The following is a 25,065-nucleotide window of genomic DNA, read 5'->3' on the forward strand; positions in this document are numbered from 1 at the left end:
AGGTTTGATGGGCGTCTGGCATGAACTGCTCGCTTCAGGTCCCGCCACAGCATTTCAATGGGATTTAGGTCAGGACTTTGACTGGGCCAGTCCAGAACACGAATCTTCTTCTTTTTCAGCCATTCCTTGGTTGTATTGCTGGAATGCTTTGGATCATTATCATGTTGCATGATCCACCTTCTGCCAAGCTTTAACTTCAAAACAGATGGCGTCAGGTTATGTTCTAGGATTTGACAATATTCCTCAGAATTCATGATTCCCTGGACTATGTGGAGTTGTCCAGGTCCTGAGGATGAAAAGCAAGCCCAGATCTTGACATTCCCACCTCCATGCTTCACTGTTGGGAGAAGGTTCTTTTGGTGGTATGCAGTGTTGACTTTTCGCCAGACATGGCGGTTTTGGTTGTGACCAAACAGTTCAATTTTGCACCTACATCAGTTGATGAAAACTCTTTTTAATTTAGTCTCGACAACACAACTGTTAAAAAAACAAAAAAAAACTACTGAATTGATTGATTAGGAAATCAGGTTGAAATAATAGAAAATTCCAAAATGTTGAGGGGGTTCACAAACTTTTGAGCAGCACTGTATATATATGTATATACAGTATATATATATATATATATATATATATATATATATATATATATATATATATATATATATATATATATATATATATATATATATATATTTTTTTTTTTTTTTTTTAACTCTGTCATACCTTGTCCGCCATATAGGTAGGCTGCAGTGCTGGCCAAAAGTATTGGCACCCCTGTCAGATAATGCTCAATTTATCCCAGAAAATGATTGCAATTACAAATGCTTTGGTAGTAACATCTTCATTTATTTTGCTTGCAATGAAAAACCACAAAAGATAATGGGAAAATAATTAAATCGTTATCATTTTACACAAAACTCCAAAAATGGGCTGGACAAAAGTATTGGCACCCTCAGCCTAATACTTGGTAGCACAACCTTTAGACAAAATAACTGCGAACAACCGCTTCCGGTATCCATCAATGAGTTTCTTACAATGCTCTCCTGGAATTTTAGACCATTCTTCTTTTGCCAACTGCTCCAGGACTCTGAGATTTGAAGGGTGCCATCGCCAAACTGCCATTCTCAGATCTCTCTACCGGTGTTCTATGGGATTCATGTTTGGACTCATTGCTGGCCACTTTAGAACTCTCCAGCGCTTTTTCTCAAACTATTTTCTAGTGCTTTTTGAAGTGTGTTTTGGGTCATTGTCCTGCTGGAAGACCCATGACCTCTGAGGGAGACCTAGCTTTCTCACAATGGGCCCTTCATTATGCTGCAAAATTTGTTGGTAGTCATCAGACTTCATAATGCCTTGCACACGGTCAAGCAGTCCAGTGCCAGAGGCACCGAAGCAACCCCAAAACATCAGGGAGCCTTCGCCATGTTTGACTGTGGGGACCGTGTTCTTTTCTTTGAAGGCCTGGTATTTTTTTTCCTGTAAACTCTATGTTGATGCCTTTTCCCAAAAAGCTCTACTTTTGTCTCATTTGATAAGAGAACATTCTTCCAAAACGTTTTTCGGCTTTCTCAGGTCAGTTTTGGCAAACTCCAGCCTGGCTTTTTTATGTCTCTGGGTCAGAAGTGGGGTCTTCCTGGGTATCCTACCATAGAGTCCCTTTTCATTCAGACGCCGACGGATAGTACAGGTTGACACTTGTACCCTTGTTTAGATGTTAGTCGAGGTTCTTTATCCACCATCCGCACAATCTTTTGTTGAAATCTCTCGTCAATTTTTCTTTTCAGTGTACATCTAGGGTTAGCCACAGTGCCATGGGCTTTACACTTATTGATGACACTGTGCACGGTAGACACAGGAACATTCAGGAGATGGACTTGTAGCCTTGAGATTGCCCATGCTTCATCACAGTTTTGCTTCTCAAGTCCTCAGACAGTTCTTTGGTCTTCTTTCTTTTCTCCATGCTCAATGCGGTACACACAAGGACACAGGACAGAGGTTGAGTCAACTTTAATCCATTTTAACTGGCTGCAAATGTGATTTAGTTATTGTCACCACGTGCCACAGGTAGGTAACAGGCACTGTTAGTTACACAAATTAGAAAAGTATCACGTGATTTTTCAAAGGGTGCCAATACTTTTGTCTGGCCCATATTTGGAGTTTTGTGTAAAATGATTCCGATTTAATTTTTTTTTCCATTCTCTTTTGTGGTTTTTCATTGCAAGCAAAATAAATGAAGATATTACTAACAAAGCATTTGTAATTGCGATCATTTTCTGGGAGAAATTGAACAATAGCTGTCAGAATTCCAGGGGTGCCAATACTTTTGAGCAGCACTATAAGTGATTAGTGGGATAACTACAGCATTGTCAAAAGCATTTAATGACAGAAAATCTCTTTATTGTTTCAAGTACAAACCATCGTTAAAAAAACAACAACAACAATATCCCAATCATCCACAACAAAGGATATATACGTGCTTCATTTTTTAACAATTCCATACAATGACATCAGGAATTTTGTGCATTTTCTGTTATTTTCACTTTAAATTGTGTCCAAACTAGAGGTCGACCAACAAATGGACTTTTTTTCAACATCGGCCAAAAAATAAATACAGTAAATAAGCCGATAAAAAATGATTTTTATCAGGCATCTGTGTGGGCAACTGTGGCCGCCGCTGACAGATGGTAGGACCCCGGAAGGACCCTGCAGCAGTTTGAAGGCAGGCTGCTATAGGAAGCTTCAGGCTTGCTTGGTTTGTAAATACACTATTGTAAGATTTTTTTTAATCTTGCATAAGAGAATATGCAATGTTGATTTAGCCTTTTAAGATGTTTATTGTGTGATCCTTACACTCTAAATGTAACCCGTAGCATTTGCGTTAGCATTAGCATTGCTAGCATCCTCTTTTTAGAACAGAATAGAATAGCCCTTTATTTTCATTATACATTACTTAAAATATATATATATATATATATAAATAGGCATTATAATCTTACACTCTCACTTGTTTACATCTCGTTGTGATGTTTTGGTGGGTTCAATTATTTAAAAATAATGTACTGTTCTTGCGGAGTGAGCATAATCATAAAAAAGAAGTGCTGCGTTCATTGGTTTGGTAGCACTAGACCAAATTAATCCTTTAGGTCTCAGGTCATCGTTGTAAATTTGAAGCAGTTGAATTTTGTCTTTCATAATCTACGTGCTTTTGAAAAAAAAAGTATATCGGCCTCAAATATCAACTTACAAAATCGGCTTTGGATATTGGTAATAGGCTGGAAAAAAATTTAGATATCGGTATTGGCATCGGCATTTGAAAATCCCATATCGGTCGATCTCTAGTCCAAACTACTCTGGAAGCCATTTGCACCCCACCTTCCAAATTGTTTCTAGGCTATACAGTATGTATTCATTTAGGGTGGGGAGGTGCATCACCCTTGACAGCTACTATAATACTAATTGCTTTCATATGTCGATTAAAAAAACTGAGAAACCATTTACAACTAAAATTGTAACAATATCTGTATTGTTGTAATTGTTTCAGATGAGAAGGAAAAATGGTTCCTCAACTCGTAACTGTTTCACAATGATCCTCAATTAACTGACTCAGGTGCATGTGCGGATTTATTTTAGTGCATACACGACTGTGGGCCATGCCAAAATCCTGATGTATTTGCATAATAGTTTGATAGATTGGTTGAAGTGAGTTAAAGAATTGATAGTGGCTTGGTCCTCAGAGGAAAATATTTGAACACCTCTGCTTTAAATGGACCTCAATGGCCACCTTTTGCATTTGCTATCAACAAAGTAAAATGATGTGAAATTTGCATACACTGAAGCAGAAATATCTTCAGTCCAAGTCAAGAGTCATTGAGACTCCTTCTTGCTTCTTCTTCTGTTCCGCCGTCTCACTTGAACCCCGCCCCCGTTAAAAGCTTGCATCTCTAGACGGTTCACTGTCTCTTGCTCCAGATTCGACGTCATCTTCAAGGTGAGCTCCAGCTCCTTCAGCACACCTGGCAGCTCCTCTTCAGGTACGCCCAGTTCGATCTTCTGCTGCTCCTCCTCACCTTCACCTTGCCTCTGCTTCTTCTCACTTTGGTCATCCTCTTGTCTCTCTGTGTCTGTGCCATCTTTACCTACAGCGTCATCTGCTTTTTGTGTGTCCGGTGAAACGTTCTCTGAATGATTATCCTGATCGTCTTCTCTGCGAGGAGAATGTTGACAGCAGCAGCGAGGACGCTCCCACAAGTCGTGAGGATATGCTTCTTCATCTTAAGTGAGACATACCATCGTCATTATTTTAGTTTACTTATCTAGTCACGTTTCCTGTACACCTTTGCGTACCTTCTTCCCATGGTCGCTGCCGGGTGTTGGGTCTTGCCACGCCTTCCACCAGCTGGCCTTCCTGCATCACGCGAGTGATTTCTGTCAACTGTTGAAGGAGATTCTCTTGGTCCACATTTACTTCTTTATTGTCCCTACAGTAAAGGCACACACATTTAGCTTGTATCTGAGCATTAGCATGTTAACACTTGCATTGTGATCACGAGCACCTGTCAGGGCTGTGGTGTGCTTTGGATACAATGTTCTCCATTGCTATCTCTGTCTCCCTAAGCTTCTCCTGTAGCTGAAGAAGTTCAAAGTCAGCTGAGGGGGAGAAGATTTACTTTTAGATCTTTGACTTAGATGTTCGATTATTGACTGCCATTGACGGCGAGAGATGTCCAATCTGTTTTGACTGAGAGATTCTGACAGCAGGATGATCACTGGCAGCCCTCTCACTCAAAATGAATTGGATCTCTATCGCCTTTAATGGCAGCGAGTGAGTTAACAATGCAGTCATGGAGAGGCAAGTGCGTGGATATCATGACTCACTGATCTTCCGCTTTGTGTTCTCTGAGCGCAATGAGGAGAATCTGCCTATTGGAGGTTGACTGTTCCCTTTTGACGTAATCTGAACACACACATGCACACAAGTTTGCATGGAGGGAGGAGCAAAATGTTTGTCCAAAGTCACACAGTTGGCAATGATACCAAATATCGATTAAATGAAAGTAAACTTCTGACTTTTTACAAATTCTTTTAAATCATTCTGGCATCTTTCAAATACAAATCATTTTGTTAATTTTAACTGACATAAAAAAGGATATTTTTCAAAATCTTAATTTGGTGTCAGATATTAGGGAAAAAAATAGTTTATAAATTATGGTTGTTGTTTTTTTTAGATTTTATTTTACTTCCACTTTACAGTTACAATAGGACTATGCATCTGCTTTTTACCATGTACGAGAGTCACCTTGAAGAGGATATAAAGGATGTACAGTAAAATTCCAAATCCGTAGACGGGGATTATTTGTCCGGCCAGGTTGGATTTGGCCGCCGTTCCTAGCCCAGCTCCAGCTCCCGCACCTTTGGCGCGGGCGACAACAGCCTCCGTCTTGTGGGCCCTGGAGGAGGGGGTCGACCCCGCCCTCTGGCTTCGGGCCTCAGGGGCCATGTGACGATGCACCATGGGTGGAAAGTGACCCCCTGCAAATGTAAAACCACCTTTTCAACATCCTTCCCATCCATCCATTACTATACCCTTATATTATACATCGAAAATAACCCTTTCAAGATAGCAATTGTTAAATTATTTAAGAAATTTAAATTGGGGGGGTTAGAAATTTTCATGTGTAAAAAAAATCAAAATTCTTAACAATAAATAAATACCATAAAGATGGGCATTCAATTTATGACAGGAAAACATGTACAGAATTACATTGTTTAATGTTCTGTTAAGAAACAAAAACTTAGTTATTAAATCCAAAGTACAAATTTACATTGATTAAACATTTTTAAAACATCATTCAATTTGTAATCTAAATGATAAAACATAGTTCAATGTTTTTTTTTATTTAACCCTTTCATGCACAAATTAGGATAACCTAATAAGGATTCTTAAGAATGATGGTAAATGGTAAATGGTGTTATCTGCTCCTACTGCTTGAGCTGTGCAGTCGCACACAAGTGAGCTCCTGAAGGGCACGCTACTATCTTGACTGATAAGCGCTCAGGGCCGGGAGACCAGCCTGGAAATACGGCTCAAGTATGGCTCCGAGGGCTCTGAAACCTGAGGATCTGGATGAAGTCAAATCCTCCATCCAGAAAATAGAGGCCTCTCTAGCCACCCTGACCAACCTAGTTCAAAGGGATGTCATGAAAGAATTCCAGCTGTTGCGCGCTGAAAACAAAAAGCTCAAGCAAGTGGTTGAGGAAAAGGAGGCACGCATCAAAAGGCTGGAAATTCTGGCTGATGATCTCGACCAAGGAAGACGCGCAAATGATCTCATCATCTCTGGGTTACAACTGGCGCCCAGATCATATGCCGAGGCAGCGGGCCCACGTGTGGCTCAACAGGTAATTGACAAGCTACAAGAATTTGGAATAAAAGTGGACTCGGAAGACATCCGCCACTGCTACATATGATGGGTGCAGATCGTCAACACGTCCACGAGATACTGGAGGTTGCTCGTCACAACGGCAACGAATTGGTACTGTTGATGAAGGAGCAAGCAACGCTAAATGACGCCGCTGCACGACTGGCCACTAAAATCGATGCGGAGCTGCGTGATCATGAGAGACTCGCTCGGTCAAACCGGGCTAGGGATGATGATGACTAATCTCCTAAACCGGGCAAGGGATGATGACTAGAAATCTCCTACAGTGGATACTACACATGCGAGCCTCCATAGCACCCCAGGCCTTCCCTCCCTTCACCTACTTGGACATGAACTGATAAAATACACTCAAATTACTATATGCGAAATTTCCATGGCAATCAATGACTTTTGAACGAAATGTGTTAGACTATGACTGGACTGATACACAACATGCTGCTTGTGCGACCCGGGTGGAAGGGGGACGGGTTCCGATAAGCTTCTGCTTTTCCCGTCTTCCTTGTCTGTCTTCATCTTGTTGATAATGTCCACACTCTGAAACTGTTAATGATTTCCTTTTTGATTATTTTTTGTTTATGATGATCTGATGATGATGATAATGACAATAAAATTCATTCATACTTGTATAGCGCTTTTCCACCTTTCAAGGTGCTCAAAGCGCATAGTGATCACTATACCTGGTGAAGTTAAATTTTATAAAATGCCATTTAAAAAGTACCGAAATAAAAACGGAATTCATATATGAAAATATTGTTATACATTTATTCATTCATCTTTAATTAAAAAAAACAAACAAAAAAACAAAAAATGTAATTAAATACATATGATAATCCGAAATAATAACTTTATATGAATATTAAGTGATTTAAACAAATCCCCAGTAACAAAAATAACAATGAATACACTTATTGGATACACATTACAAATAGTTATGTTTGCTGTTCATAGTTTTGCAAATGACTTCTCTTGAGCTCTTTAGCACCCCCATCCTGCTCAGGGATGAGAGTGTAACTACAAGGATGTTAAACCATCCCCGCTTTAACCACCTTAAATTGATATATTCAATTAGCCGTATGGTGTGATTATTTGAATATATCAATACGTAACCCTTGAACATTTTAGCCTGGTAATGAACAAATAGAAACACGACGCACCTTCAGTACCACTCGCATCCTTCCTCCCGCGAGACAACAACATCCTGGGAAGCAGCAAGGCAACGCATAGCACCACGCACGTGGCCAGCGTCACCTTCTGGAACGTGGACATCACCATGGTGACACCCGACAAAAACACTACATCTACCAAATAGGAGCTGAATGCTAATGGGCGAAGCGGTGGCGGCTTCTTGTACCCTCGTTGAGGTCGCTGCAAGGCTCATCGATTGGATTTCCTTACAGAACCGGAAGTTCACCGTAGTTGCGATGGCGACGTTTGACCACAAGAAGACGCTAAAGCCTAACATCAGAGGTCTAACAACACATCAGCTCCAGAATGTCTTTTTTTCACATGGAAGCAATATACCGGTACAGTACTTAGTTTTGAATGATAATTAAATGATAAATATAGCATGCCATTATTTATTCGCTAAACTGTGCAGATAGGATTCATTCAGTGGAAATGAAAAACCTTTGGTGATAAGGAATAAACTGTTCCTCGATCAGTTTTTTTTCCTTCTAGCTTTTGCGTGCCACGTGTAGCTTTTACCTTTAAATAAAGTTTTATTTAAAAAGAATCCATGATTTATGAGTGAAGGACTTTTAACAGCAATGTGTCCACACTGGACTCTTGGAGCCTTGAAGCTTGAGATCCATCCTTTAAGTTCTTGCTTTTCGCTCCCGTTCATCTTCAGTTTGCATCCATGTGTTACGTTGTCACTTTCGACAGGTTGTAAACTTGGAAAAAGTTCGACAACAAGTTGGAGAAGCTCCAAAATAATTCACATTGATCCTCCTTACCTGAAATAGATGACTGCAGATTAACAAAAAAACAAAAAAAGAACCAAAAAGAATGTTGTGTTGAAGTTACCCATCACTGTGACAGCCTCTCATCACCATCATTAAGATGGCAGCCTTCATAGTCCAACTGGCACAGGATCATGTTGTTCTTCAGAAAGAAGCGGTCACCCACACAAAACCTGAATGTGGGAAAGGTAACTTTCACAACTATTTTAGAGATTTTTCCATATACATTGATCGACTAAATCATGTTTACTAAGACTAGGGTAGCCACCTTTCAGATATAGAAATAAGGGAAGCCCCCCTCGTGCCCAAAGCCTTACGGGCGAAAAAAGGGGCATCCCCAAAACTCCTAAAATGCATAGAAATGTATCTATTTTTAGATGAGAAAACTGTATTGTGCACTACGTGGGCATGGCAGTTTCCTTGCAGCATTGTTTTTTTTTTCTGCTGGTTAGTGAGAACGAAGTTGTGAATATCGTAATTAACATTTGTGTTGTCGGCACTGAATCCGGTCACGTGATCCATTGACAAGCCAAATTTCTTAAGGGAATGTTCCAGGAGAGCTACAATTCCAGCAGCTGACTCGTCTGCATTCTCTATGAAGTCCAGCATTTTGTTGGTGAGCCCAGACTCTGGACTGAAGTACTGGACAGCAAGGGGAAGCATCTTCCTGCTCAATTTATTCAAGGCATCGGTCTGTATGGAGAATGGGATGGGTGACGTTAAGATCTTGAGCACATCACCCACTGCCTTTGGACACAGGACCTTTTTCAACAGTGCCTCTTGCTTTGTTCTCCCCAAAGTCATTTTCTTCACCATTTTGGAATCACATAAAAATCTGATTGAGCCTGTGTCCACAGTCAGCACTATTGTAGCTCTGGCTGGCTACTTTTTACTGTGTGGTATACCTGTGTCACCTCAGATGCAGTAATTTAGAGGGTAGGAGTGGGATGATGTCAAATTCACAAACAATCAATAGATAGTATATATCCGCAGTAGGACTATTTATTCAGTGTTTATTTGCTGTTAATCTATTAGAAATAATTTCAAATGAGGAGCATTAGTTAGCGAAACAAAATAAGATGTTCTTTATGGGTACATAAATTCATTCCATATTGATTGATAATAAATGCATGTTTCCAAAAAAAAAAAATGTCAACATTCCTGAAAATAATCAACCATAGTAGCAACTGAAATAGCCTAGCTATGCTCCTATCAATGCAAGATGTACGAAGGTAAATATAAATATAGCCTATATGTTATCCATATACAAGAGCATAATAACATACCAAATCAAGCTCAGGGGATGTTTCAGGTACAAAGAATTGTGACGAAGGCTCTTCTGGGATCTTATATTCCGTTTGTGGAGGTCCCCTGCAGCATGCTGTTTTACACCTCCGTAAGACGCTGCAATAACTTTCCTGCCTGCCTTGCAGTTCGCTTTATAATCATCATCAGTGACTCTATCGAGCCACGGGTTCCCCTCTTCCCACTCCACTCTATTTTTTGGAGACGTTTCCCCTTTTGAGGATGAGGTGGGGTGTCCTGAGCTTCTGCTGTTGAAGAAGACATTTTTGTTTTGAAAACGCGCGAGGCAGTGCACTGAACAGAGCGAGCGAGGTAACTAGGCAACGAACCCGGAAGTGGAGCGCAGTACAGGGCAGACAGCAGCGAGCAGGTAGATAACTATCTTGCTGTCTTTAATATCTCCTGCCTTTTTTGTTCGTTATTGTTGGCTCAGTGGTCACTCATGAGCACAGGAGGTGTGTGTTAGTGTGTGACAGACGTGCATGGGCTGGACGCACCGCCACTTTCCGCCACCGGAGCCGTGGGGTCACCCCATGGGACAATTACAATGGCGTACCGCACGCAGGTTATTTTTAGACCGTGACGTCGCATCGTAAAGCGGAAGTAAAGCCGAAGTGGGACATTATAGACCCGCCCTCGCATAGACACAATGCAATTAGTGCTACTTTTCGCCGGTAATCTTTTAAAAACGAACATGCCGATCACGCATTGCTTTTTTGGAACTTGTAGAAACGACTCTAGACATTACGACCATGAAGGATGTTTTCTTCATACGTTCCCAGAAACCAAAAACTCGGGAGGAAAAAATGTGAAGACCGAATCAACTTGCGCGGACTTTAACACCAGCTCGGCGAATCCATTCACGTTTCATATGCAGTAAACATTATGTTGGGTTGGCATGGTCTTTCAGAGGACAAAGAGGTAAGCCATTTTTATATTTTTACTTTATTTTTTTAGCGTAACGTTGTGCCGTACTGCTTCTGTCTGACAATGAATGACCTGAAAAAAATTACAATGGTATCTGACTGCCACTGTTACCGTTTCTGTAATATATATATATATATATATATACATACATAAAAAAACAACTTTAGTAAGGGGGAAGTGTAAATAAATTATAGGATCAAGATGTGTTATCAATGAAAAAATTAAAAGTGTTTGTTGGCTGTCACTGAGTAGCATTTGCGATTGCTACACAAAGCTAACTAAATTACCCCCAAGAACGGTAAGAGACGTAGGACAACCAGAGGATATATAAGAAAGACAGGGCTGATAGTAAAGGATAGCTTGTTGAAACCGGAGAATGTCATTGTCAGTCGCGTCGATAAAAAAAAGCTAAAGCTATGCTTAGGTCGGCTCGTTTTTTTTCGTCTTTTTCAGCCTTCGACACTAAAGCCATCTCTTTAACTGAACATTTTTATGTTCTTCCACATCTATGCCAGTCAATTTGGCACCAGGCACATCATTTTCGGAGAGAATTGGTAGGGGGTAGCTCTGTAAACATCTCCTTCGTACACGATTTCCATTCATTTCCTATTAGGGACAAACGGTCGCTTGTCCTTGCTTAGCAACATTAGCTAATGTCATGAATATTAATGAGCGGAAGTGACGTGTTGCTTGCGGTACGCCATTACGGAACGATTCCGTATTTCAAGGGACGGGTGGCAAGCCTAACTAAGACACCATGCTAACTTTACCTTTGGCGGCACAGCTGGCAGGCGAAACAGTCCAAGTGATAAACGTTGTCCCGCGCCTTCATCACCATCTCAAAGGCAGGGATCATCTTAGTGCAAGCAGAGCATTTCCCAGTCACGCCAAAGAGCCTGAGCAGGAAAAAAATGCCTCCAAGTCAGACAAACAATTTATGATGTAAAAACCATTTTAAATTTACATCAATTTGGATTGTACAATTCTAAGAGGATTCTTTTTGTAGCCTACATGTACTACGCGTTATTCCAAGAGTTTTATTCTCGCATTTGCTGCAGTGAATGATCACTGCCATTCCTCACAGTTTAAATGGGTTGGACATCCATCGCCCTCAATGGCAGCTAAAGTCTCAAATCAACCCCTTAAGTTATTCAATATTTTGCTATCAAAACTTTCCTTCATAACCACCAAACCAGGACCTTACTATCCATCAAGCTTGCTGCTAGTAAGGCAGACAAAGGAAAACCATCAAGATGATATGCGATAAATTCTAATGTGGTGACTCATGAGTGGCGTCACCACTCCTACTTTGGCACGTAAAGATAAACCACACATGAACTCCACACGTAGAAAGAAACTCTCTCGCAGAGAGTGGAAGGTCATCGAGCGAGCGAGCCATCATCCAGTATCAGGGAACAAAAAGACCAGCGACGATCGCCATGTTTTTATCTAACGAGCGGCAGGCACCTGGTGGGCTCTGTTCCCTCTGCCCCCTTTTTAACGAGGCTACGCGGCTCAATGCTAATTCTCCACTAATGGTCCAATTAAAAGAAATCACATGGTTCTAATCCCGCTCTTCAAAGAGCTCCGGGACGGGCCCATGACGAGGAAAGCGGGAGGCGACGGGGCCAATTTAACCGTCAAAGGGGGCTTTTTGCTGGGCTAAGTGCGGCGTGCGGTTAATGAGCGATTTAGCGGCCAGCAAATCCAGATGGAGTGCGCGCCAGGCCCGACAGCACATGAGCTCGGCGAATCAGGAGGTGTGCAGCTGACCGCTGAGCTCGTTATTTCCCCAAAGAAGTCTCAGCGGAGTCGTCGGGGAAACAACCACCATCCCATAATAGATATCGCTGAACGTGTTATGATGATGAGCTATGGTTTCATGCATATAAAAGGGGGAAAAGTGACAATTTTGTTGGAGAATTTAGATTTTTTTAATTGTTTTTCTGATGGGGCAACACAATGGAATAGTGGTTAGCCCATCTGACTCACGAGTTAAAGGTTTTGTGTTGGACTTTTGCTAATAGTCACCAAACATGCATGTTGGCTTCACTGAAAACTCTAAATTGTCCATTGGCGTGCATATCAGTGTGAATGTTTTCTTTGTTAATGTGGTCTGATATTGACTGGTCTTTCTGTGCCTTGTGATTGTTTGACGACCAGTCAGCTGGGGTAGACTCAAACTAACCCTTAATCCAAATGGAGCCAAATGTTATTAATCAGGGGTCCCCAAAGTATTCCACATAAGGATGCAGTGGATGCTGGATTTCTTTTCAACAAAACAGGACACCTTTGCACCGATCTGGTGTCTTAAAAGTGTAATCAGTTGATTGTAGTCAGTTGCTGCTTGTTTTAGCAGAAGCCTCATCGGTTAAACAGTCTGTGCTCGATCGGTAGGAACAAAAACCAGGACCCGCAGCTGCCCTTGATGACACCCCTGCTTTAGATGGAAGGATCATAATGATGATGTCAGTACATTGGCCTTGTGTTTTACATTTCTGCCTCACAGTTTTCAGTTTAAGTATGTGTGATCTGCATACAGACTTTTTTCTGAAAGATTTCCATAGTGTTCAACAGAACTGTGCCGCAAGTCAATCCTGAATTGGTGGTCCACAGAAAATATTGTTGACTTCATGCTTCCCTTGTACTCTGATGTGCACTGTAGCAATACTGTAATTCATCCAAGTCTTGATTTTTGTCTTGAACTCTCAAAAGTCTTAGTTCCTTGGTGGCCTCAATTCTGGTAGACTTGGGCTTGACTCCATAAAGTATTGCTGCTGACTTAGTTTTATCAACAAAATGTGTTATCCCCTCCATCATGTGGTCTCAAACCAATCTTTGTCATCTTTTTTGCGAAGCAAGGTTTTATTGCACAAAAAATGAGAAATTTTCTCCTGGGCAACACCAGAGCATTCTCTGTATGATTCAGAATCTAGCCATTGACTTGATCTTGACACCTTTAAGTCCTGGTCTTGGTGTCATCTCCTCCAGGACAATGTAAAAATTAGATAAGGGTGTACCAGAGCATTGCCTTGCACTCAACTACTCAATGGATTGATCTTGACTGTTCAATGTCTTGATGTTGACTTCTTATAACACCTTTATAAGGGCACTTTCCCACTAACACTGTTTGGTTCTTTTTAAACAGACCAGAGTTGTTTTTCTTAGATAGCCCACTTCATTTTGTAAATGTGAACGTTCGGACAAAAAAAAACGAACTCTGGTCTGCTCAAAAATCATGGGTCTTGGTCTGTTTAAAGACCAAATGTGAAATAAGGTTGGTCAACCATGTTTTTGAATAATATCAATGGCTAAACAATTATAAGCATATTTTCGTTATTTTTTTTTTTCTACGCAACCCTTCCAGATTCTTTGTTTAACCCATAGCAACGCCCTTGACAACGAAAATGCTTTTCTTCGACAATCTTCGGAAATCTCCGGAAATTACGTCACACAGAGAACTGCGAGGGAAGTCCACCATAGAACAGTATTGTTGCAATGCTTCTCGGTAAAATGCAACGGCGGTGTGTGGCAATGTATTGTTCTCAATCTAAAGAAAAGTTGTATGAGTGGCCAAAGGATAGCAGGGCACCTAAATGAACATCTTTCGTTCGCACGAAGCGAATGAATTTCACTCCATCATCAAGTACTGTTCTCTGCTACAAACACTTTGAAGATGCCTGCTTCCTCAACCGATCTGCTTATGATCAAGGATTTGCAAAAAAGTGTGATTTTTGGATAGATGACTGATGACTTTGTCAAAGCAGAGCTGGCAACTGTTGTGGAATGAACATTACAAAGTAGCTACGTTAGCCGAAAGGTAACTCGAGGCAAAACCCCAATCGTGTTGTGGAATGAACAGAAGCTAGGGACGTTAGCTGAAAGCTAACTCGTGGCAATCCCCGATCATAGTTGTATTGAGTTCATTTTGCCTACTCTTATAAATTCATCAAAACCTTTTTTTTAGCCCAGGCAATAGTTGGTGGTTATTTACCTGACATGTTTCGGCCAACACTTCCGCCTTCGTCAGAGGGTCCGAAGGCGGAAGTGTTCGCAGAAACATGTCAAGTAAATAAAAGCTAACGTCGCTAGCTTCTACTGTTCATTCCACAACATGATCGGGGATTCGTCAAAACTTTTCTTTTATCCCAGGCAATAGTAGGTGGTTTATTTACCTGACATGCTTCAGATCATAAAAAAACATAACAGCCTATATCTTACCAATCTTGTAATCTCGATGGGTCTTGTCTCCATTCCATGTCAGGTAGTTTGGGCACATGGTTTGCATCCTGATTAGCGTCTGGATAATACATGTACGGTCCAACATGAAATTCCAATCTCCTCCTCTTCCTCCAACTCTTCAAAAACTTGGATCTCCTCACTTGCGCTCGATCTATCGCGCATATCGTTGTTTGAATCATTGTTTGAAAGACTTTGTATGGCGGCCGTATGGAGCGCTGCCATCGCTGTTCTCAGTGTGACGAATCACTTCCGGGTTCGTCCCCTTTCAGGCTCGAACTTCGAAAACGCGAATATTTTGTCAAATATACAATATATAAATTATTTTTTCATGCTTTATTTGTTGGACAATGTTTAATTACTTTAATGTGACCCTATTTGGCATTTTATGAAATTACTTCATATTTGGTCTTTAAACGCACCCTGCTTCGCTTTTGAATTCAAGCAGAGCAGGATACGCTTATGCTACACCACGTGCAGCGTCACAGCACTCCACGCTCCCTCCCCTCCCAGAAGGGAGGTATTTCCTCTTCTAAATGTGTCCAATCAATGTGTACGCCTTTCGTCCCCGTGATACTACTTGTTCAGTTGGCGCAGTGTGAAATGACTTTTCAACAAGTCATTTGCAAGTGTTGTTGCAAGGTAGCTATTCAACTAGACCCTGGTCCTCTTGGTCTAATGTGAATGTGCCGAAACAGTTCCTGAAAGTATTGGTCTTAACGTGGTCTCCACTCTGCAGAGACATGTCATGGTGTCAACTCTTCAAAATCATGGTCCTACTCAAAAATGGATTTACTTATATCTTTTAGCTGTCTTTGTGCTCTGACGTACAATCACTGCTGGACCCTCTATAGACAAAAATTCTTGTCCAACACACCAAATTTGCAGCAGATGGACTCCAATGAAGCTGTTGAAACTGCAATGCATGGCAAAGACTTTGAATGCCTGCATACATTTCTTTCGGAAAAAAAAAAAAAGAAAATGGTGCTGTCATGATGGGGTGAAGAAATGAATTCTATTCATTTATTGTATCCATAACAAAAACATGACCAATTGTAAAACTGTCCTACCTGAGGTAATCCCTACGGCATAGGATGAGGTTTGCGCGGGTGTAGAGGGTGGATCCCACCTGGCCCAGGCGGCAGTCACAGCAGGCGCACTTCAGACAGTCCTCGTGCCAGTAGCGGTCAAGTGCCTGCAACATGAAACGGTCCCTGATCCTGCCGTTGCAGCCGGCACATCCTCGAGGCTTCTCCCTGGACTGGAAGGACACCAGGGATACGCCTACGGAATGGCGGTAGAAAGGGTAGAAATCACTTATGCAAAGTTTTCTTCTTTCGAGCAGGTTGTACAGGGCAGTGGGTGGAGAAGGAGAAGTTAGACACTGTGATCTTCACCGATTGCTTGACACAGAATGGTCCTTGTAGGTTTTTCCCCGATTACTTTAAGTTGAATTCACATTTTTCATTTCAGTAAGTCAAAGAAAAATCCAAGCACACAAAATTTGACATCATATGATGAAGTTCAAATGCCAACATTTTGTACTTTTGCAACTTTTATTTTACCCTGAAATTTTAGGTAGATCTGTTTTTTAGTTTTTTAAAGTTTTATTTATAAGTCAAAGTCAAACATTGTCTATGACTTATCTAGGTTGTATCTGACCAGTCGCAAAAGTCAACTTACCTGTGACCCAAGTGAGGACAAGCACTATAGAAACTAAAGGATCGATAAAGTTTTGTGCAACTTTTAAAATTTCCTTAAACATTCTAGCTGACCTGCAATACAAAAAAATCAGAAAATTATCATTAAACCTTCAATTTTTCATCAGCCATACCAGTGTCAGAAAAAGCCAAAGATCTTTGGCTATTCACTGATTTAATTTGTCATATTCGTAAGGTCTTGAGTGACAGCATGCATCACAACAATCAAAACGGTTTTGGCTTGGTAAGAACTTCTAGTTTACATAAGGCAAATTGACATATTTTGACTTATGCTTATTCTGGTCCAATTTTATTGCAGTCCTGGGGGAAAAAAATAATATATTAGGAGTTCAGTTTTACACTCGATAAATTTCAGTTCGGAAAAGAGTCCATGGATGTTCTAACTATAATATTTAGCGATCTTTTTTTTAGGGCCGTTGCATTCGTCACAGCTAAAAATCTCGGAAAACATTGCACACATGCCATACATCATGCAAAGACATCTAAAGCTGCAATGATACTTAAGAATAGATACGGTCAACTTCCCCCAAAAATGCAATGACCACATTAGCCTTCCTGAAACGAGCATAAAGAGGCAATCACTCACTGTCCTCCTTGTCCAGCACCATCCTTCTCTCCAAACACTACACCGTCTCCACTCTGGTCTCCCAGGAAGCAATCAATCCCCCAAAAAGTTTGTCAACCGTGAAAGTAGCTTCTTCAGTTGGAGGTGAAGCGGCACGCGTCCACCGCCGTATGTTTTTACGGGAGAGACCACTGGCTCCCCTTCTCCTCCTCCAAATGTTGCGTCTTATCTGAGCTGATGTCAGTGCTCAAGCATTCCTGCTTTACGTGCCGAGGCTGCTGCTTTCTGCAATGCATCCATCCTCCACCCCCTCAAGAACTATAGCTCTCTCTCCCCTTCTCGAGCTCTCTCATTCTAATTATATGAAGTCATTATGCTCAGCTCTGATAGTAACCCCCAGAACCCCTACTACCCCTCCCTGAATCAATTATTCAATATGCAGTCACACACCAGGACTGCCGCGGCCTGAGGTGCTTTCGAATGAGCTTATTCAACTCCAAGGACAGCAATTATCTCCGGGGCGCCCTGTCGTCATCGCCGCGCTCCACAGACGATCAACTGTTGGCCTGCTGGAGGCACGTTAGTGGACAGCTTCCCAAAAAAAAATGACCGGTCGAATAGCAACAAACTGCGCACAGCCCTGAAGTGTGCAAAAGTCCTGCAGAGGGTTCGTGAGATTAAGAATGCTCAAAATATGAACTCCACTTGATTATGTTTGCATGATTCAACACAATTCCTTTAATGGCTATAATCAGGCTTTGTTGTTTGTTTTGTGTGCAGTGAAGGGGAGCAGGGTTTCCTAAAGTTTGAGGAAAACTTGAAATAATTGGCCTGTCAACTTTTTGCTTTCTTTGACGGTGATAGACGTCCAATCCATTGGAAATATCACAGTCAATGTCAGTGAATACGTGAGAATACAGTTCCGTAATTGTTGATTTTTCAGTTACCACATGGCAGGAGTTAGGGATGGGAATCGAGAACCGGTTCCTATAGAGAACCGGATCAGTGTGTTTCAATTCCATGGAATCGTTTGGCAGTTCATCTAACAATTCTCTTATCAATTCCAACCAGCACGAATTACGTCAAGTAACTTCTGTGTTCTCCACTGCTGGAGACACCATAAGTCCAGAAAGATCACGTATCCTTCCTGAAAAAGCAGACATGCTTATTTTTCTACAAAAGAATAGTTAATTTTGCACATTTGCACTACGCACTGTTCTGTTGTATTTGACAGTATTTATCTTTTTTTTTTTTAATTATTATTATTTTTGAGGGCTATCAGCTCATGTGTCCTTTAAAAAAGGAGGATTTTTTAAATTTCTGGTTGTTCTTCTTTTTCCCCAAATTAGAATCGATGAGAGAATCGATAAAGAATCGAATCGTTAAGCATTATCGATAATGGAATCGGAATCGTAAAAATCGTATCAATTCCCATCCCTAGCAGGGGTGACTTACTACAAGTCTGTTTATGTAAAATAGTTTGTTTGCTAATGATATTTGAAAGGCAAACGTTTAATGGTCCCAGATTTTACACTCTTGAATTTCCTTAAATTTGAAGGGGTAAAAAATGTGACTGCTTTGCCCATTCTCGTCAGATGTTAAATTTGAGAAAGTTCGTCAAAAGCACAAGTGCAACAGCCCCAGAAAAATCTTTTTGACCCAAGTGTCTGGTTTGGTAGAATGGTTCATAAATGTGCAGGAAAAACTCCCAATTGACATTCAAGCAAGGCAACTGGATATTGCATTAAATACGGCGATTCTTTGACTATGTGCTCCAAAAAGCCCAACTCTTCCCCACAACAAACAAGCACTTTTTGCAGTTTGCCATTTGTTGCAAGCCAGAATTAATTGGCGGTGCGCACCAGGACAAACATTAAAACTGTCACACCCACGACGCTGTTTTCTTAGTGATATGAGAGAACAAGGATAATTTAATTAGTACTCATTTAAGAATTCATGCTCCTTTTTCATCACAGCGCCATCTGTTGAACATGGTGAAGCACTGCCACATGCCATATTAACACTACATAACGTTAATAAATAAAGCAACATGAAATTTGGAACAGCCCTGGGACTCACGCGTGCTTTGAATCGTTTTATTCATGAGTCAAGACTCTAAATAGGACAAAGTGTGTTGAGGTCATTACTTATCATTACCATTGAGCACATTATTAGCCCCTGCAGATAGATTATTGGAACATGACAATGATTTTCACGTCAGACGAATGCCATGCAGCCTCTCGGTCGAGCTCATTAGACGCCGTGGCGTAAACAACATGGCCCCCGGATCAGGTCGCACTAATTAACCAGCACCATCGACCCACTGTACTCTCATTATGCGGCCTCTCATCTGATCGCATGTAGGCCGTCAAGGCGCTCAACCATTGGCGCGCTAATTAATCAGCTGATGAGGTGCAAGCCGAGCTCTGGTTTCCCCCCCTCATCATCATTTGAGGCCCACGCGGGAGCTAATTAGCTACATTATTAATGCGCCTAATTAAATAGTTTCTCCCAGTAATCACGCCAGCCGTGACAAATGGCGGGAGCGTCATTATTTTGACGTGCATGAACGCCAGCCAACATGCAGCGGTGGCAAGAGTACTCGCACGCTGTACATAAGTAAAGCCTTATTGATTTACATTGCTGTTGGATTAAAGTGTACTACTTGTAGTGTTGATATAAAAAAAAATCTTGAAATAAATGATTTAATAAAGTTGAATCAGTGATTCAACTAAAAGTGAGAGTAGTCAAGGAAAGTACAAACACCTAACAAATCTAATGAACTCACTGGCTGCCTTTGATGGCGATAGACGTCCAATCGATTTGGACTGAGAGCGTACCAGTCCAAATAGATTGGACGTCTGTTCCCGTCAATGGCAGCAAATGAGAAAAGAACATTTACAAAATATTTGTATTTGGTTACTTCCTACTAGGAGTGGGAACCTCTTGGTACCTCACGATACGATACGATTTGCGATACAAAGCTCACGATAACGATCTGACGATATGGCGATACAACTATTATCGATACATTTGTAGAATGTCTTAGAATGATTTCATGACTAACAACTACCGTATTGTCCCGAATATAAGACGGCCCTGATAATAAGATGACCCCCTCTTTTTCAAGACTCAAGTTTGAAAAAAAGACTTTTTAAACCCCAAATTAATTTTTATACAGAAAATAATTACAGTACATCTGAAACAAATGATTATAACAATATATTTGAGAGAAAAATCATGTTATTTTGCCTCATTCAAATCTTAATATCTGAACATTTAAATATGTAAACTAAAATGCAATCACATTCGTAAATGAATGGCTTCTGGTTTTTTAAATGTAAATAAACCAATCTATTGTGATAAAACAAAATTGCAATAACTGCATTAACCATCAAAGTGAAGTCTAACTGTAACTGTAGTCTTGAAACAAATCTGAATAAGGAAAAACATTGCCATAAAAAGATGCAAACTGGTTAAACTTGAGAGTAGCCGAGATCTGTCATGGCAGAACATCGCTTGAATGATATCTGGCGCCATCTAGCGTCATGAATGGGTATAACGTCTAGACCGCGAATATAAGACGAACCCCACTTTTTCAGTCTTATTTCAATGCAAAAAACACCGTCTTATATTCCAATACGGTAATAAACAGAAAAACAAGCTTCTGCTGTGAATTGGAATGAGTTTATCTCTAGTAGACGTCCAATCCATTTGAACTGGGAGGGATGGCAGCGAATGAACATTCGTTCATTCGCTGCCATCCCTCCCACTTCGAACGGATTGAACGTCTATCGCTGTTAGTGGCAGCCAATGCCAGGCAATGAGGTAATTTTGGACCATTTAAGGTCATTTACCTGTTGATGTTCCGTTACTTCCTGTTGATTTTGGGGTATTTTATAGATCACTTCCTGTTGATTTTGAGTTACAGAACAGGAAGTGACCTGGGAATCACCCAAATGAATAAGCAGTGACTCAAACTCAACAAGAAATGACCTATAAATGCCCTAAAAATAACCGCAACTGACCTGTAAATGCCCTGAAAACCCCCAGTCTAAATGGATTGGGCGTTGTGCACCGTCAATGCAGCCTAAGAGTTACCTGAGACACTATTATGGTGGAAGATTTTGGTAACAACTTGTTGGTTCCTTTTTACTTAATTTTTTTAGATATTGACACATTTTTAAAACGATATCTCGATTCTTGGCTGGAGCATATCGATAACCTTTTGGGATACAAAGTATCACGATAAATCAACATTTCGATATTTTGTCACACCCCGACTTCCTACCACCATCAATTGAGTGGCGTCCCCCAGCTTAACATAGCGGCCCATTCGTAGACACGGGGGTGTCATTAGGCTAATTGTGCTAAGAGCTGTCTGTGGCTGACATTAAAGGTGAGTTGAGGTTAGCTTGCTAATTAGCAGCCAGTGGAAATAGAAAAAGCTTTTTAGCCATCTGCTCATGTCCTCTGAGGGGGCAAAAACAAAGGGCGCAGACAAATATAGACGATGTTTAGTGAGCTCACCTCACAGCAGCTGCCTGAGTGTGTGCGATACCACACAGCCGTGTTTGTTACACTATGAATTAATATCATCCTAATCGACCCCCCACCCTTCATTGCCATACTTTTTGAACACATTCCACCTTCAGGAAGTGAAAATGTTGTTCTGATATGTAGTGTGAATAAACTAAAGCTGTCTGGCTCTCCCCACAGCCATTGACAGTGAGATCAGATAATTTATCATCGCCCATTTGTCTAGTAGGCCTATAGACCCTACTCACCAACGTCATAGAATGACGTGTCGCTGTATCCGGCCACCATATTGTCCGTCAGTGTTTATCCGTATTCTCAATGGTTTCAATTTGTCGTGCAATTTATAGTGCAATTCATGGAAGCCCCGGTGCTTTCAGACGCTGTAAACTCATTGGATGCGTTGCATAAAAGGCGGTATGTGGAAAAGCTTCAGTCTATCCATTCGCCAGATCCATATTTGATGCCTAAATCGATATTTTTCGACCCGCTGTCTTCGCCCTCTCTGCTTGACATCTGCTACCCTGATATCTACAACTATCTTGTCCACACAAAATCAGCCTATTCTCACGAAAGTTTGAAAAACTTCAAGAGCAGCACTCTAAGCAACATTACCCCGTGTGACCCTTTACTTCCAATTTTCTAAAATGGCGACAATCAATTAAAAAAAAAAAAGTTGACTGCGATGGCCGACGCTTCAAGGATAGGTGGATATTGGACTATTTCTTCAATAAAACACGCAACAACTGTGTCTGCCTCATTTGCAAAGAGACAGTCGCTGTTTTCAAAGAGTTCGATGTGACGCGATAATGATGTTACCGAACAAGACACGCTGATATGTACGACAACGTTACAGGGAAGATACGCAGCGACAAATTATAGCAACTTGAAGCTAGTTTAATTTCACAGCAGCAGTATTTCGCAAGAGCCCGAGTGTCGAAAGAGAACGCCACAAAGGCGAGATTGTTGAAATTATGAATTTAAAAAATTATAATAAAGCAAATGTGACACACAGAAGGGCTTGCAAAAATGTATTTAAATATATTGTTCTACGTAAATCAGCCAAGGTAGCCCCCAACATTTTTACCACACCAAATCTGGCCCACTTTGCAAAAAGTTTGGACACACCTGTTTAACTGATGATCCGGAGACAAGGCCAGCTTCTTTCACTTGGTACCAGCTAAATATTATTCAAAAAATAAGGATGGCGGAAGAAATAAACATCTTGAATTTGAAACTGTATGTTGTCGGCGATTAGCCTCGCAATGATCTTAATTGTGCTTGTCAGCCCAAAACCCTCTAAATATATATTAAATGCATCTTACCAGATATAAAATGACTACTAAATAATCTGTGGTGATCGTTTGGTGCCCAGTTTTGTCGTCGAATTGCAGCAGTCCATCTCGCTCTCCTCTCCGGGTCTCTCGGAATACGGTAGAACATCAAGTTTCTCCGTCTATCTTCTCTGTTACTGCAACCAACCGCCACACACGCCTTCACCATTTTGATTATTAATGTTAACGAGCTGAAAACCACGCCATAATAGGAGGAATTTATGTGCGGTAATGCTTAAACCCCGACGAGCTGACGGACAATATGGCGCGGAGGCGTGGTTGTGACGTCATGTGAGTAGGGTCTATAGCCTACTGATCTCCAGGAAAAACTTTAGTTTTGAAGACCGTAAGTGGCTGCTTCAAACTATAAATGGCAGACTATCTTTGTTTTCCAATGCAGCATTGAGGTTTCTTCAGAATCTTAATTTATTTAAACATTTCCTGTTCAGCTGCCCTGACACACAGTAGGGGATCTGTCTTTATGGTCTGAACAGTTTTAATGTGCCTCATGGGAGTTTGACATACTCCCACTGTGGTTGTTCATTAGGTTTTATTTACAGTTCTGACCAAAAGTATTGGCACCCCTGCAATTCTGTCAGATAATGCTCATTTTCTCCCACAAAATGATTGCAATTACAAATGCTTTGCTAGTAATATCTTAATTTATTTTGCTTGCGATAAAAAAACACAAGAGAGAATGGGGGGAAAAATCATTATCATTTTACACAAAACTCCAAAAATGGGCCAGACTGAAGTATTGGCACCCTCAGCCTAATACTTGGTAGCACAACCTTTAGACAAAATAACTGCGAACAACTGATTCCAGTATTCATGAATAAGATTCTTACAATGCTCTGCTGGAATTTTAGACGATTCTTCTTTGGCCAACTGCTCCAGGTCTCTGAGATTTCAAGGGTGCCTTCTCCAAACTGCCATTTTCAGATCTCTCCACAGGTGTTCTATGGGATTGGGGTTTGGACTCATTGCTGGCCATTTTAGAAGTCTCGATTGCTTTCTCTCAAACAATTTTCTAGTGCTTTTTGAAGTGTGTTTTGGGTCATTGTCCTGTTGGAAGACCCATGGCCTCTCAGGGAGACCCAGCCTAATGTAGGGCCCACTGGTAGTCTTCAGACTTCATAATGCCATGCACACGGTTAAGTAGTCCAGTGTTACAGGCAGTAAAGCAACCCCAAGACATCAGGGAACCTCCTCTTTGTTTGACTGTGGGGACTAGAGGTGAGAATCTTGGTGCACCTAACAATTCGATTTTCAATTACAATTCAGAGGCTCCAATTCGAGTATAAACAGATTATTAAGGCCCCCCCCCCGCTATTAATGTTTTGTACATTAGTTCCAAAATTGTTCAAAAATCATCTCAGGCTAAACCAAACTACTATTTCAGTATCAAGTTAACAGTTAAAAACAGTAAATAAAACCCTCAAGTCCCCATTCTGTATCAGCAGCTTTAAACTACTGTACATTCAATTAATTTAATTTTGTGATTCAAGTTGTTAAAATTGCTCCCGTTATTCCATAATTTCCCTTCTGTCTACTTTGTTTTTAAACTGTTTCACCATTTAAAAATGGATTCAAGTCAAGATTTTGCCGATTTAGGAGTATTCTAGATAAAAAGTTAATTAGGTTCACTACAACAGAGCCTTCTAGAGAAGTCTACTGCTTTAAGATGGTGGCTGTTTACTAACGCCGGCAAGTCCAACATTTCGTGTCTAGTTCTCTATACACGCTCTATCGCCGCCGTCGTCTGTGATTTTTTTCATCTAGTTCTACATATATGTGATATCTACCATAGCCGTATGTGGCTGTATGTTTGCAGCAACTGGCAACTGGGCGTTGTTTGTAGCAGCTGTCCGTCGCAGTCAGGTATTATTGTTTTTTTATCTAGCGGCATGAGTTGAACATATTTACTCTCAGTCCGTTCCTCATTGCGTCCCGAAGACAGCACTGGCTGTGTTTTAGTTCCACTTTACCTGGTATAATTCAGTAATCGGTATTTGGATGTCTGTGAATCATTCTCGA

General features: G+C 41.0%; 2 protein-coding genes across 2 annotated transcripts; both read right to left on the reverse strand.

The window, feature by feature from the left end:
• Positions 1–2,001: 2,001 nt before the first annotated feature.
• ric3b (RIC3 acetylcholine receptor chaperone b) lies at positions 2,002–7,734 on the reverse strand. Its single transcript, XM_057835566.1, has 6 exons — positions 7,595–7,734; positions 5,297–5,529; positions 4,876–4,954; positions 4,554–4,647; positions 4,345–4,478; positions 2,002–4,271 (listed from the first exon to the last, which is right to left on the reverse strand). Exons 1-6 carry the CDS (start codon positions 7,710–7,712, stop codon positions 3,865–3,867), a joined length of 1,065 nt encoding a protein of 354 aa, XP_057691549.1. The 5' UTR covers positions 7,713–7,734; the 3' UTR covers positions 2,002–3,864.
• Positions 7,735–8,247: 513 nt separating this feature from the next.
• LOC130915637 (rhombotin-1-like) lies at positions 8,248–17,424 on the reverse strand. The gene is made up of 5 exons (XM_057835567.1): positions 17,180–17,424; positions 15,943–16,156; positions 11,404–11,529; positions 8,466–8,574; positions 8,248–8,395 (listed from the first exon to the last, which is right to left on the reverse strand). The coding sequence occupies exons 1-4, from the start codon at positions 17,199–17,201 to the stop codon at positions 8,469–8,471; spliced, it is 468 nt and encodes a 155-aa protein (XP_057691550.1). The 5' UTR covers positions 17,202–17,424; the 3' UTR covers positions 8,248–8,395; positions 8,466–8,468.
• Between the last annotated feature and the right edge of the window lie 7,641 nt (positions 17,425–25,065).

The sequence above is a fragment of the Corythoichthys intestinalis genome, chromosome 5 (genome assembly GCF_030265065.1).
Source record: "Corythoichthys intestinalis isolate RoL2023-P3 chromosome 5, ASM3026506v1, whole genome shotgun sequence".
NCBI lineage: Eukaryota > Metazoa > Chordata > Actinopteri > Syngnathiformes > Syngnathidae > Corythoichthys > Corythoichthys intestinalis.